This window comes from Carassius auratus, chromosome 4 (assembly GCF_003368295.1).
Source record: "Carassius auratus strain Wakin chromosome 4, ASM336829v1, whole genome shotgun sequence".
Classification (NCBI taxonomy): domain Eukaryota; kingdom Metazoa; phylum Chordata; class Actinopteri; order Cypriniformes; family Cyprinidae; genus Carassius; species Carassius auratus.
In genome coordinates, this window is record NC_039246.1 from 23398453 (window position 1) to 23412446 (window position 13994).

The following is a 13994-nucleotide window of genomic DNA, read 5'->3' on the forward strand; positions in this document are numbered from 1 at the left end:
AAGGGGCATTTTTTTAACCAATATCTCAAATTTTATGGCATAACTGCATTAATGGAGTTGTTGGCCTGCATCACATTTGTCAACGGTCAACTATATGAAATGTAAGATAATGTACAGGTTTGGATGATGCACGCATTAATTTCGTTGAAATATTTTAATCACGTTTTTTCATAACTAATTAAGTGAACGTGTTAAACTGCCCGACCTAATATATCTTTTTTTTCTTCAGCCAAACTTTCTGAACCACTAAGAAAAGACAAACTCAGTTCTTATTTGTCAGATATTCATAAAAAAGTAATATTTAAGACACTAGATGAAGAACGCAATAAAACACATTTAATTTGTACATTTAATTTTGATTACATTCAAGAAACAACACATTCAACAATCAACAAAAGCCCCTAAAATGCAGCATGTATGGGCTGAATTATTAAAAAGTAAATGTTTGAATATCTGACGACAAGATTTAACACACCATTCAGTAATGATCTTTACTATACAGTTAATAGTTTCAGACTATAAAATATCCATTCGAATCCCAGCCAGGTTTACATACCACATCACTTTATTTAGCAAAACAAAAAAAAAGCATGTTATTACTGGTAATACGGTCTGTAGCGGCCCTGATCGGGGTGATGCGGCCCTGGCATCTGTCCCTGTGGAGGGGGACCCTGCATTCGAGGAGGAGGACCCCTGGGCGCCGGCCACATTCCTGGACTCAAGCCCCCGGGCTGGTTGAACGGTGGGCTGAGTGTGCTCTTGTCCTCGGGAAACTGGGGGTTGTAATGGTGGGGAGGTGGGGCATTGACAGGGGGACCTCCATGCTGAGGGGGCGGCCCTGGAGGAGGATGATTCATAAACGGGGGCATCTGACCAATGAGGTGCCCAGGAGGCGGGGTGATGGGAGGGGGAACGGATGACAGCGGCGGAGGGGCCTGATTGAAAACCATGTGAGGTGTGTTTGAGCCCTGTCCCGGGTGCGGCATGGGATGACTGATGGGGGGAGGGGGCGGCGGGGGGCCATAGTGCTGCTGAGGCGGCGCCATCATGTGATGTGGATGGGTCACAACAGGCTGACCTGGATAGTCTCCAGGGTGATGGTGAGGGGGCGGAGCATTGCTGGGCTGGGGCAGGGGGTCGCGGGATGGTCCGGAGCTCGCGGAATCGTCCTGGATGGGAACCGTGATGAGGTTGCTGTGCTTCCGTGTGGTGACGGTCGAGATTCGGAAGGTCTCCTGAGCAAGAGAGCGGGATGGTCCCATGTCTCCGGGCGGTTGGCCTTGCGGAGGTCGGAGGTCATCGTGTGAGGCAGAGGGAGGCTGGCTGTAGGGGTCGTGTCCTGGATGAGCCAGAGGAGGAGGGATGAGCACATGCGGTTTGGGTAGGTGAGGTGGGGGCACACGGAAGCGGTCCGTCACCTCCGAGGCGGGAGGAAGGTGGAGAGAATCAGAGCGGCTGCTGGAGCTCTTGCCGGACCGCATGTGCCGGTGGTTGATGTGAGCCTGCAGGTCTCTTTGGGACAGATAGGTGCGTTTGCAACCCTGAACGATACTACACATGTAGAGAGAGCCACGCTGGCACTGCTCAATCCGCTGAACCGGGTCTGTACAGCTGTACATGTTTAGGCTGGGAACAGAGAGGACACATGTAGAAGCAACATCAGTAAAACACTGTGCATATCAGTACAAACTAGGGCTGGAAAACATATATTAAATATTTACCACATAATCGATTTGTAACAATGATTCATCATTTTTATTGCAGGATGACATTAAAAATTTATGAGGGATATTTTGTGGTATTTCAGTTTTGAGTACAAAATATATGTAGACAAATATTACTTAATATAATTTAAATATAATTTTCATTGCATTATTATTTTAACTAGATTTCAACTTTATTTTGCAATTGTCTGTTTGCATAAAACATTTTGAATTTGCTCGGGTTAAAAACCTTATTGTAGAAAATGATTCAACTTATATTAATCATTCTATCCTTCTATATATAGAAAGAGTTGAAGCACGCACATCCAAAATCCCCTTGGGGCCAGGTGCAAGATCAAAGAGTACATCAAATAATAGAAAACAGATCTGCTCACTGTTATTCTCCTTTTGTAGTTACCACTTTTCACTTTTTTGAATAAAGGGAGAGTAACAGTATTTATATATATATATATATATATAAATCCTGTAAAAGAACAGAGATGGAATTTGTTTTAGCTACACTACCATTTATGTTTTTTTTTTTTTTTGAAAGAAGTATCTTAAGCTCACTAAGGCTGCATTTATATTATCAAAAATACAGTCATATTGTGAAATAAGACTAACGTAATTAATTAATTTCTATTTTAATACATTTTAATATTTAATTTATTCCTGTGTTGGCAAAGCTAAATTTTCATAAGCCATAACTAACAGCCATTTCATATCAGTTTTGAAAACAGCTGTACTGCAGGATTCTTCGATCAATAGAAAGTGCAGCACTTATCTGAACTAGAAATCTTTTGTAATATTTTAAATGCCTTTAGTGTCACTTTTTGATTTTAAATTGCATCCTTGCTGAATAAAATCATTAATTTCATTAAAGAACATCTAAACCCCAAACTATAATATAGTATAGTTATATAATATAATATACATAGAATATTAATGATCATATATCTGCATGAAGCTATGAAGCATTCTCTATTATAGTGTATTTTAGTAATTTTAGAGGCATTATTTTGTTTTTTTATAAAAAAAAAAAATAAATCGTATTTTACTTACCCTGGACACATCTTGTCACCCTTTCTTTCATGATGCAATGCACACTCGTAGCAGAAAACATGCTTACATGGGATCTGCAAAGAATTTAATTAATGAAGTCATGTCAGTATTAATTCATGTCACCAGAAAGCTGTGGCTTGCAGATTGTATGCGTTCATTACACACGTCAACTATTCTCACCATACGGCCGTATGTCTTAATTGGCAGTCCACATTTGTCACAGAAATGAACAGGTGTCTCATCTTTTTCACCGATCAAATTTAGCTAGAAAAAATTAAAGAGATAGAGAGACAAAGAGTGTTCACAGCATTTTAAAAACGAGCATCTGAGAGGTGGGTAAATTCCTCTTCTGCAACCTTTACCTTGTAATCCCAGTACAGCTGCTGTGGGAACCGACGCTGGCTTGCAAAAGCATCTCCAGCTTTCACGCCGCAATCAAATCTATCCTCCTGCTTGAAGTTAAACCCTTTCAGCAGAAACACTGATCAGGAGACAAGCTCTATTTGCAGTGCATCATAATATCTAATGTGGAAAATAATATATAGACACAATACCTTCTTCTGCAGAATGGGCTTTGGACGGTAACCGTCCCGCTGGTCTCTGGGGTCGAGGGGCAGGTTTATTCCTGGCCTGTTTGGGAAGAAGTTTGATGGGGATCCTCCTTCTGACATCAGGACCACCTAACGGTCCGTCCGTACCCTGCATATCATTGTCTGCATGAAAAAAGGACAAATTAATAGTTTGTTTTGACCTTCATATGGTATTAATGCAGAATCAGAGATTGTTTTGATTAACTGGCATGTATGAGTAACTTATAGCTATCTAAACATATCTTCTTGTAACCTGTATTGATTCGTGGCCATTATACTTACATAAACGATAAAACATTTGTTTGTAAATAAGACTTGATTTTGATGTGAGGTTTATACTGATGATAGTAATGTGAACGATAGAGCAGTATGGAAACTTACAGCGCTCACACATAATTATGTTATATTTAACAACCCAGAGGAATGCACGATTTAACATATTTGTGTTTTTATTTACAATATGCTGGAGACTTTCTTTAGAGGCTGAACAAACTGGATCTAATGGAAAGATTTAACGCCACACTGACATAGACCATGGCCTCTTTACCGATAGTGTTGCAGGAAAAGGTTTTTAACTAGGCACATTCATGAAGCAGCTCGATTATCTATATGAAAACATGTGTAAAAACCCAGCGCATATGTGTTTTGGTTACATAAAACAAGTTTTGGGTGAAATAAACCTTCGAATGAACGCTATAAATTTCCCTCCTTACCACTGTGGTCCATAGCGGTGTGAAGCCACTGCTCAACTGCACTTCCGGTTTGTGCATTTCAAAACAAAAGCCTCAAATTGTTTTTGTAACAAAAGTCCTCAAGATTACGAAAGAAAGGAAATAAATCATTAATTCATAATTGAAAATCTACATAAATGAATAGTGAACTCTCAATGTAAAATTTTGAATAAAATTTTAATTGATGCACCGCATCAGACAATGAAAGGAAAGCATACATCTGAACTGAACTCCTTCAACACGGTTTAAAAATCATCCCGGGATGCACCTCATCAAGGTACTATTTTTATAGACTTTTTTTAGATTACAGAATACTATTATTCTAAAATGTGGAAAATAATGGTAGTATAAAAATGAGTATGGTTCCTTTAAATATACATTTACACGTAAGTCTTCCATTATACACACACGCGTACAGTAATATTTACAGTACATACAATTTACACACACTCTATAGACAGACAGACAGACAGACAGACAGAGAGAGAGAGAGAGAATATATGATTTAATTGTATTTATCAGCAAAACAGCCAGGTGGCGTTGTGTGAACATTAGGTCCACTGGCAGCAAAGTGGCTGGGGTTCAAAGCCAAAGTGGGAGGACAAGAAGATACATTTTAATTTAGGTGCAAAGCAAAAGTCATAAACCAAGTGAACTGGCCTGCAGATAAATAAATAAGTCACAGGACGAACAACACTTGCCATTACTGAGCACACAGCTCAATACTTACCACACATAGAAAGGAGATGGAAGCAATTGGGGTTTTGGAAACGTAAGAAAGGTCCAGATCCTCTACGTCTGCTTTTTGGCCCAGCAGACTGAATTACAACATGAGCTCATGCATCTGGTTCAGATCTGTGTTTAATGAATGAATGCAGTGATATCCGACCCTCAACAGTGTCCTCTGTTGGCCAGAAATGACAGAGACACCCACATCTGCTTCCTGAATGTAAAACTGCAGGTGATCACTGAGCTGAGACACATCACAGGAAGACACCGAGATTAAAGGACGCTGCTGTAAGTCTGGGACAATATTCATTACTAGTTTTATATATCAAATAATACTAACAGCAAAATTTCCTTGTATTAACACGATATCTTGAAATGTTGCAGGGCGGCGTCCACTTTAATCTACAAACAAGGTATGATCTTGGCTTTTGTTTTCCATTATGCACCTGTCCTTTGTTTTCAAGCCAAATGGGAACATGTTGACTGCTGACAGGAAATAAGTGCATGGTGAATCTTACCGTTAAAAACAAAAAATATGAATAAATTAAAATTATATTTCAAGAAATATTCAGCAGCATGCCTGACGATACAAACTAGTACTTTGTAGCCATCTAAAAATTGACTTGTATTTTATATATATATATATATATATATATATATATATATATATATATATATATATATATATATATATATATATATATATATATATATTTTTTTTTTTTTTTTTTTATAAGTATATATTAAGTGAAAAAGAAAGCTTTACAAATGTAAAAGTAAGAAATTAAGATTTTCTTCAATTATTTTTGATGTTTCCTGGTCTTAGAATGTTGACAATGTCTCCAAAAAATTGTGCGTCACAGTAAATTTTGACACGATAGTCTGTATTATTACACACACACACACACAAAAAACAAGATTCACGATCCATTTTTGGTTATATGTCGATAAACAATGTACCTGTTCAAAACAAAAGATGCAGTTTGCTCGGCTTTGAGCAGTTTGGCTGATTTGAATGAGCATTTGCATCAAACCTGATGTTTTCAACAGTCACATGAAGGAGAAGGAAAACACGTTTGTTTGTCTCCTGCTAGACCCTCATACATTATAAATGTGTTGACTGTTTATACTATAAATAATCAAAAGGTATTTTAATCGCATGTGCTTTCATAACATCAAATAGCGAAAAGTAAGGCCAAAGGCGAGGACTGAGTCAGCTTTATGGTGCTTTTTGAGCTGTGCATGTCTGCGTTCTTCCATGTTTTATTACCACAGAGACCAGAGTCCTCGAGCAATTCAGGAAGTTGTGTTCATGGCTGCAGGTGTTTTTCGAAACTTGAATTGTATGGGCAATGATGTCATGTTCTATGGCAGCAACAGACAGAGACACACCCAGTGTGCACATGTCACATGGCCTGTGTGTTTACAGAGTGATGGCAGTTTGTTGAAAGCAATTAGCTACAGGATCAGGTCACGTGAGACCACAAAGGGCAGGTCGCAATAACAAAGTCCTCTTCCTCCACACAAACAAAATGAAGAACCGCAGCAGAGAAAGGAAATAGAACACTGAGTCTAGGCAAATGCATGGTTATATGTGATGCAAGAGACGGTTGAATTAGTTTCATAAACATGATCGCACACCTTTCAGAACACAATGGTGGAAGAAACGAAACAGCGGAAAAACGCCACATCCCTCCGGGCTGGACCTGGTGAGGTAGACCACAACACTCGCTATACCAACGACATGAGGTAAATATATGTTCAGATTTGTTATATCATAAAATATAACACAGTGTTTTAAACACAAGTCTGTTTTTTGGTCTGAAACAGCGGTGTTTCCCAGCGTATTGGTAGACAGCTGGCTCTGATAGGGGACGAACTGGACTACAAATGGCGTGATCAACTGCCCCTGAATTATGGGATTTATCCTTATGTCCTAACCAGGAGAGCGTTCTCTGGGTGAGTTGAGAGCTGTTTCAAATGAATTCGGTGTGGTTTAATATCTATTCATGCATTTCTAATAACGAAACTGTCTTAAGCAGGATCTTCAGCAACGTCTGGGGGTCCAAAATTATGCCAATGTTGAGGACATCCTGGCTTGTTCCACAGCTACAAAATTGCGGTCAGGAGGCCAAGAAGTGGGCAGCCTTGGTATGGATAATATTTATTTTGTGTCTGTAAATATATATGAATCTTGGGTAAAATGCTCAGCACAAATTCACAAAACCATAACACTGTAAAATATTAGTATAATTTAAAATAACTTCTTATCAATTGTGTTTTATTTTTTGAGTTCTTTAATGAATAGAAAGTTCCAAAGAACAGCATTGATTTGAAATCGAATATTATTTTAAAATGTCTCTACTGTCACTTTTGACCAATTTAATACGACCAATTATAAAATAACAATAATAATAACTACAGAAATTTTAAAGATTGTTCAGGATTTTGTTAATTTCAATGCATTTCTTTAGGCTTAAAAATGTACAATAAAAAATGATTGATATTTTCAGGTCAGGTTTGGCAGTGGTATTTAAGAGAAAATGTGGTATAAACTAAATTAATTTATATTTGTTGTGATCTTTTCTCAGGTATCCAACTTGCACGTTTCTGACTGCTCTCGCAGGACCACATGCATACTTGCATCTGCTTTACTTCTGGTCACTGCGTCTATCTTCCTTAAAGCTTGGAATGAAGATGAAGGCTGAATGTGACACTGAGGGGGTCAAGAGCTGGTCTTTGGCTCAAATATAACCACGGCTGATTTTATTTCCATTTTTTTTTATAGAAAACGGCTTATTTTAAATTCTCTTTTATAACTGATTTGAATGAAGTGCTGGTTCACATATATAAGTATATATATGTGCGGGATTTTGCAAGTCAAAGATTGTTTTAGTTTTTTTTGTGTGTGTTTTGGGTCTATTGCTGGATAATTGGGCCAATGATTTGTTACCTCTTCCTCTAAAAGCATTTCTGCACTACTAAAGGAAGCTGGACTTTCCAAACCAAAAAGCGCAATAAAATTTGTAAAAATAAATCAGAGTTTGTCTTTTTTGCATTTATCTGAAAGAAGAAAACCAAGTGTAACATGTTTTACTGCACATCAGTCCTAAGGCAATACAACATCTACATGTGTGTAGTTCTTAAAGGCTTTCATGTTGCACTTCTGTAGCGTTGAGCCCAATTGTCTCCCAGGTCCCACCTCATAGGTGTGAGGAAACTCCTGCCCCTGGGCTCTTTCATAAATCTCATGCAGCGTCTGCTCCCATTTCACCGGAGACACCAGCTGTTTGGCCAGCTGATTGCGTACGTGCTTGTCGTGCATGTAACGCTTGCCGTCCACATTGGAGTGCACGGAGATCTCTGGCCGCCGTACCTCTATCTCTCTGAGGACGTCTCTCAGAGGCTCGACCGCTGGCTCCATCAGCGCGGTGTGAAAGGCTCCGCTAACCGGCAGCAGTCGCGTTCTCATGAAGTTCAGCTCTCTGGAATGGTTTTGAAGGAAATCCAAAGCCTGTGTGAGAGAGTGGTTTTTAAAAGCACAGCATTGCTTTAAAGTCAGGACTTCAAAACTTTTTTAAAGCCCATATTTCTCATGAATAAAGCTCTTTGCATTGATTCCATATGACTGATCTTACCTCTTTGTGTCCAGCTATTACTCTGCCATCTGGAAAAAGGTAGTTGGCAGTGGCACACACAGGCTCTTGGATACCGAGAGACAAACAGTGCTCCTTAGCTTGGACGCAGGCGTATCTGTAGTTGGCTTGAGGTCGGCCAATCACAGACAACATGCCACTAGATACGAGGTCAGAGGCCTTCTGCATTGCCTCTGCCCTCACCTTTACTGCAAACAAAGCTGTGAGCAGAAAACAGGGCCATTATAATAAATTAATCTGGGTGAACCTTTAATATGAAATATGAAAAATACGCAAAGACGACTACTTTTAGGTATGCTTAGATTTTGTGGAATGTGAAATTATTTTTAATTACAACGCTTTTGCAAAAAACCACAACAACAATCTTATTACTATGATGAAAAAAAATATGTATGATGATGTACTCATACATCATGATGGTACATATGATACCGCCTTTAATTTATGCTGATTTGAAAGCGATAATAATGAATACAAATAATAGTTGTTTGTAATGTGAATTATGTTTGTGAAGAATAATTCAGATAATGAGAATAATATACGTATATGTGTGTGTGTCTGTATATAATTTATGTTAAGGTTTAAGCCATTTTGTTATATGCTTTTGTCATTTTAATTCTTTTTTTAAACCCTCCTTTCTAATTGTAATTTAATGAATAGGTGTTTTAGTTTTAGTAATTTTAGTATTCTTATTTTCAGTTAGTTCCCACAGCAACTTTTTCATTTAAGCATCAGCTTTACTTCATTTAACAAAAACGACTTTAAAATAGTCCGTTTTAGAGTTTAGTTAACAAATATCTTTACTAATTATGACAATGTAGGGGTGTATTATTTGTATTACTATGTGCTTGTCATAATACAAATAAAAGTATTTTTTTTTACATGCAACATGTTTTATAAAATTGAAATATTTATTTTGTATTCAGTTTTTATGGAAATAAATTATTTATTTAGATTTAGGGGACAATTGTGATCTGGATATGGTTCACACTTTTAAAAACGCAGTTGAAATAGCCAGTTTAGCATGTTTAATAAGTTTTACCTTCAGCAAAGTGCATTGCACCAGAGAAGACCAAAGCAGCAAATTCCCCCACACTGAAACCTGCTGCAGTCACACAGCTCTCTATAGCCTGCAGATGGGGGTCAATGAGTTTGACATTAATATTGACCACGGCAATAGTAATCATACATGCATGACACAGCAAATCCTAATAGATGAGCTGTCAAGTGATCTTGTGGGTAACTTACAGCAGGATTTTCACGGTTCAGTCTTTCCACAGCAGCCAGGGAGCAGACAAACACAGCTGGCTGGCAATGAACAGTCTTCATCAGATCTTTCTCGGGTCCATTTAGGCACAGAGACAGAAGGTCATAGCCAAGCACCTTCTCGGCTACAGCGAACATCTCTTTGACATTCCCATACTTCAAGAGTCCCTCTCCCATACCGACAAACTGACTGCCCTGGCCAGGGAACAGCAGGACAGACGCTTTCCCCGGAGCCCTGCGTGTTCTCCTGGGCTTCTCCTCCTCAGAGCTCGGCTGACTGTCACCAGACGACACATCTGACAGTCTTCTGCAGTGCCACACAGCCATCTTATTCCCAAGCAAACGAGCTCTACTACAACACTTGAGAGTCACGCTGAGATTCATGATAAAAACGTTTGTGTTGCAATTAACATATTTTTCTGAACACTCAAATGCAAACCACTCTGGTTTTGAAGCCTCACGGAAAGACAACTCGCACTTGACGTCACACGAACTGTAGAGTATTTCTGCTATATCATGCTTATTACATTTAAATTAATGTTTAGAAAGTCAAAATCATTATTAAACTTAAGTAGCACTATCGTGTTTCCCACGTCATGTGTGTATTTTTCTTCTATTTACATTAGATGTCGTTTGGGAAACTACAAGAGTACAGCGCCTCCTCGTGTAGTGGAGATCACATTACACCATTTAACATTCATTATTGAAATATACGGAAATATTTTCATAAATGAGGTCGTTGCTAGGTGTCAGGAGAATATTTTATGTTATACATGTATAAACCTGATTACATTATCCGTTTGACAAAATAATGGTTTGATATTGCATTGGCTGGTAACATTTTTGATTATGCAGTTTTGTGAATTATAGATTAAATAGTCAAGTGTCAACATGCCTACTGGTCAACTTGTCAAAAACTAAATTGTCAAATTACATTTGTCCGCCAAAAAAAAAAAAACAATTTAACTAATCTCGTGCCACGTAGGCTAGATAATATGTTTTTATTTTCGAATAAATTCGTGTTAGTGATGATGGTGTATTGTGAAGTGACTTAAGGTCTGAAATCACAGGATAGACCACAGATGCCATATGAACATTTCATCAGTGGATAAAGCATTGGAGTACATGTATACAAGTATTCATCTGCAGAAAGCCATGTTACCAGAACCCATCCGTTCTGTTTCTGGGAAGTGAAAGATGCCAGTCATCCTGTTCCTTTTCCTTCTAGTCCATGCACCAGATACCAGACTTTTTCCATTTTCTGATTCAGTCTGAATCAGACATGAACCTTTTCAGCAAACGTCCCATCATGGTAGAGAGCAACTTGAACGTTTTTGTTTTTTTTATTTATTGGTCTGACAGAAAATGCTGAAACAATACACAAAACATTCAAGTGGCAAAAACTGGCTTCTTGGGAGCCCTTGCATGGCAATCCAATTTATTAAACTACAGATGCTCGGTTATACAAAATTGCACCACTTTTAATTAAGGCTTTTAAGTTGACACTTGGCCACCCACCCACCCTCGCCCCATCAGAAGCAGACGACGTTGCATTTTAAACACTGCGCCTCTGTCTCAGTCCTGGTCCTCACGTGAAGTTTTTATTTTCTTCAGGCTTTTTTTTTTCCACCCCTCAATTCCTAAAAAGCATCAAGGCATTTGCTTGCAGTACAACACACGACTCGTAATGTTAACCCTGCGTCCGCTGCTGCTCGGACGCTCCCTAGGAGTCGTGTTCTTCTCTTTACACAGTGCAAATCCTCAAAGCATTCAGAAACAATTCATTACGTGTACATACCGCATGCTGCATCCTGTAAAGAGACATTTCGGTGTTTGCAAAGACCAGTATCGAATGCTACATCTGTGCATTCGTCTCTTACGAACACTCTTTATGATTACACCTGATGTAAAATGAATTTTTTTTAAATCAATTCTTCCCATTTTTTCTCGCTTAACACCAAAGACCCCACACCCCCACATTCAGTTAATCCAACAGTAACGAAGACAGAAAACAGGGCAAAATATTACAAAGTCGAAACAGTCACTAACAGATGTCTTTTCCTCACTCTTTACTGAATGGATCCAATATTTGGTTTTCATATCCTTACACCAGATGCATCTCAAGCAAGGGGAGAAGGGCAATGTTTAAGTTTGGTTTTTTGTACATTTTGTTTTTCCTGTGTATTAAAACCCCCAATTCTTTAAAATATTGTGTTTATGTCCTAAATTTTATCAGGATCAGCTTTATCAAGACGGATTTGACTATTTATTATGAGACCATCCAAAAGATGAGCTTCAGGCGGATACTAAAACGAAACAGTCAAACCCCTTTACTAATACCCCTTTTTGAAAAAAAAAAAAAGCCTGCTGTACAAAGTTCTTTGTAAACTAAAGAAACCCGGCATGGTGTATGAGGACCTAAGATTATGGAAATGAATCCTTGGGAAAAAAAAAGAAAAAAAAAAAAAGAAACACAAAAAGGTCTTGACACGCATTTTGAAGGCAACATCTGAGGCTAAGGACAATGATGGTGAGAAAAAAAAAATTATATTTTTGCACTTTTTACATGTACATCACTGTATCCACAGGTTTTCCTACTGTAAAACTCATCAATAGCTGTTGTGAATATAACATCTCCATAGAGCAAAAATCTAGTAATTTTATAAAAGAGAAAAAAGGCAGAGAATGAAGAAATCATATTTAGAATAAAAGCAGAAACAAAGTTACAAAATATTAATCAACAAAAAAAAAGAAAGAAAAAAAAAGAGTGAAAGTTAGCTGTAAGAATGGTTTATATAGGAGCTCTTTGGACTTCCTCTCCGGCTAAAATAGTGGTGCTTATAAATATCATTGTAATTGCCATGGCAACGTGCACAGCCTGGTTAGACATTCCCTCCTCACATTTACAACGGTGGCTGTCTCCGTTAGCAATAACACTGCGTGTAGGCTCTGTATTTTTTTTTACAATTATTTTTGTCTAGCTCTGTATTCACTTAATTGTTTTATTCAGTTGCATACAGTTAGAATATATATTTATATATTTATATGTAAAAATCTCTTACTCGCGACATTGGAAAGTGATGATAGTTATCTATGTGCAAAAAACTGTCATGGTACTGTAGTCTGAATCCATTGGTTGGTTGTTGGTTGGTTGGTTTGTTAAAGGGGCATCACCACATAGGAAAGTCCATTCGATGTTAGGTTTTAGTAACGTCGGAATGCTGGCACTGCTGAAAGACACAGCAGTAAATCAGACCTGCAGGAAGACAGAAAAAAAAAAAAAAAAAGAGTGGAATAAAAGTGCAATTACACTTCATTAAGATCTAAATAGAACCCATTTTCAATGGTTTCTATAATCTAACCTGATCTTACCTGGCTCAGAGCAAAAGAACAGCTGTGTATTAGAGCAGCTGGCAGGTGGACTTTTTGCGGGCCTTTCCAGGTACTGGAGTTTTCCTGTTGATTTGCCGGACCAGGTCATAGAAGATCTGCATACACACACAAAAACATGTCTCAGTGAATACATACATGTACCATCAGACTAGATGTGTTTGTCTCAGAATTCACTATTAGGTGGTCAACCTGTATTTTAAAGTGTCACTTTAGCTCCAAAACGGTTTTGTAGAGTGGAACATGAAATATTTGCTACTCAATGCACATTATGCAAAGAAGATTTTACTGTTTAAATAATTATTTGTATTTTAAAAACAAAACACAAAAGAAAGCACAAAATTAAGACCCAAAACAAAAACAAAAAATTGTGCCAAGTAATTTTTACAGTTTAAATTCATAAAATGAAATGAAACCTAAAAACAAAGCGAAGCCAAACAAGCACAAAACAAGAAACACACACACAAATAAAATAAGTACAAAACTAAGACCCAAAACAAAACAAAAAATTGTGCCAAGTAATTTTTACTATTTAGATAACGATTTATAAAATGAAAAAGCATAATATAACAAAAAAAACAAACAAACATAAAAACATAGCGAAGCCAAAAAAGCACAAAACAAAAACAGAACACCACAAGAAACACAAAAACAAACACAAACAAAAACAATAAACCTATCATATAAAGACCAATGATCCAATGACCCACATTATTTCCAATTGACGTAAAAGGTAAAATCAATGGCTGTCTTGCATTTGTTTAACTCATAAATATGTTAAATTCCTGAAGGAAAACGCAAACAGCTTTCATGGGGACTTTACGTTTTGAATCTGTTGTAATAACTTTCAATTATGATAGGAAGTCA

At 37.7% G+C, this 13994-nt stretch overlaps 3 protein-coding genes across 4 annotated transcripts in view; all 3 read right to left on the bottom strand.

Annotated features, from left to right (window-relative positions):
• Positions 1-314: 314 nt before the first annotated feature.
• On the bottom strand, positions 315-4109 carry LOC113063249 (E3 ubiquitin-protein ligase Hakai-like). Its single transcript, XM_026233504.1, has 6 exons — positions 4069-4109; positions 3320-3478; positions 3128-3231; positions 2946-3029; positions 2766-2839; positions 315-1626 (listed from the first exon to the last, which is right to left on the bottom strand). Exons 1-6 carry the CDS (start codon positions 4079-4081, stop codon positions 597-599), a joined length of 1464 nt encoding a protein of 487 aa, XP_026089289.1. The 5' UTR covers positions 4082-4109; the 3' UTR covers positions 315-596.
• Positions 4110-7885: 3776 nt separating this feature from the next.
• Positions 7886-10711, bottom strand: LOC113063264 (malonyl-CoA-acyl carrier protein transacylase, mitochondrial-like). Its single transcript, XM_026233524.1, has 4 exons — positions 9720-10711; positions 9514-9601; positions 8454-8671; positions 7886-8329 (listed from the first exon to the last, which is right to left on the bottom strand). The coding sequence occupies exons 1-4, from the start codon at positions 10119-10121 to the stop codon at positions 7925-7927; spliced, it is 1113 nt and encodes a 370-aa protein (XP_026089309.1). The 5' UTR covers positions 10122-10711; the 3' UTR covers positions 7886-7924.
• A 432-nt stretch (positions 10712-11143) lies between these two features.
• Positions 11144-13994, bottom strand: part of LOC113063276 (ras-related protein Rap-1b) — a 48970-nt gene continuing 46119 nt past the window's right edge. For both annotated transcript variants that reach the window (XM_026233551.1, XM_026233559.1), the window contains exons 7-8: positions 13110-13225; positions 11144-12993 (exon numbers count right to left, since the gene is read on the bottom strand). In XM_026233551.1, coding sequence (XP_026089336.1) covers positions 13139-13225 — 87 coding nt within the window. In that variant the 3' untranslated portion in view covers positions 11144-12993; positions 13110-13138. The remainder of the gene's footprint in view (positions 12994-13109; positions 13226-13994) is intronic.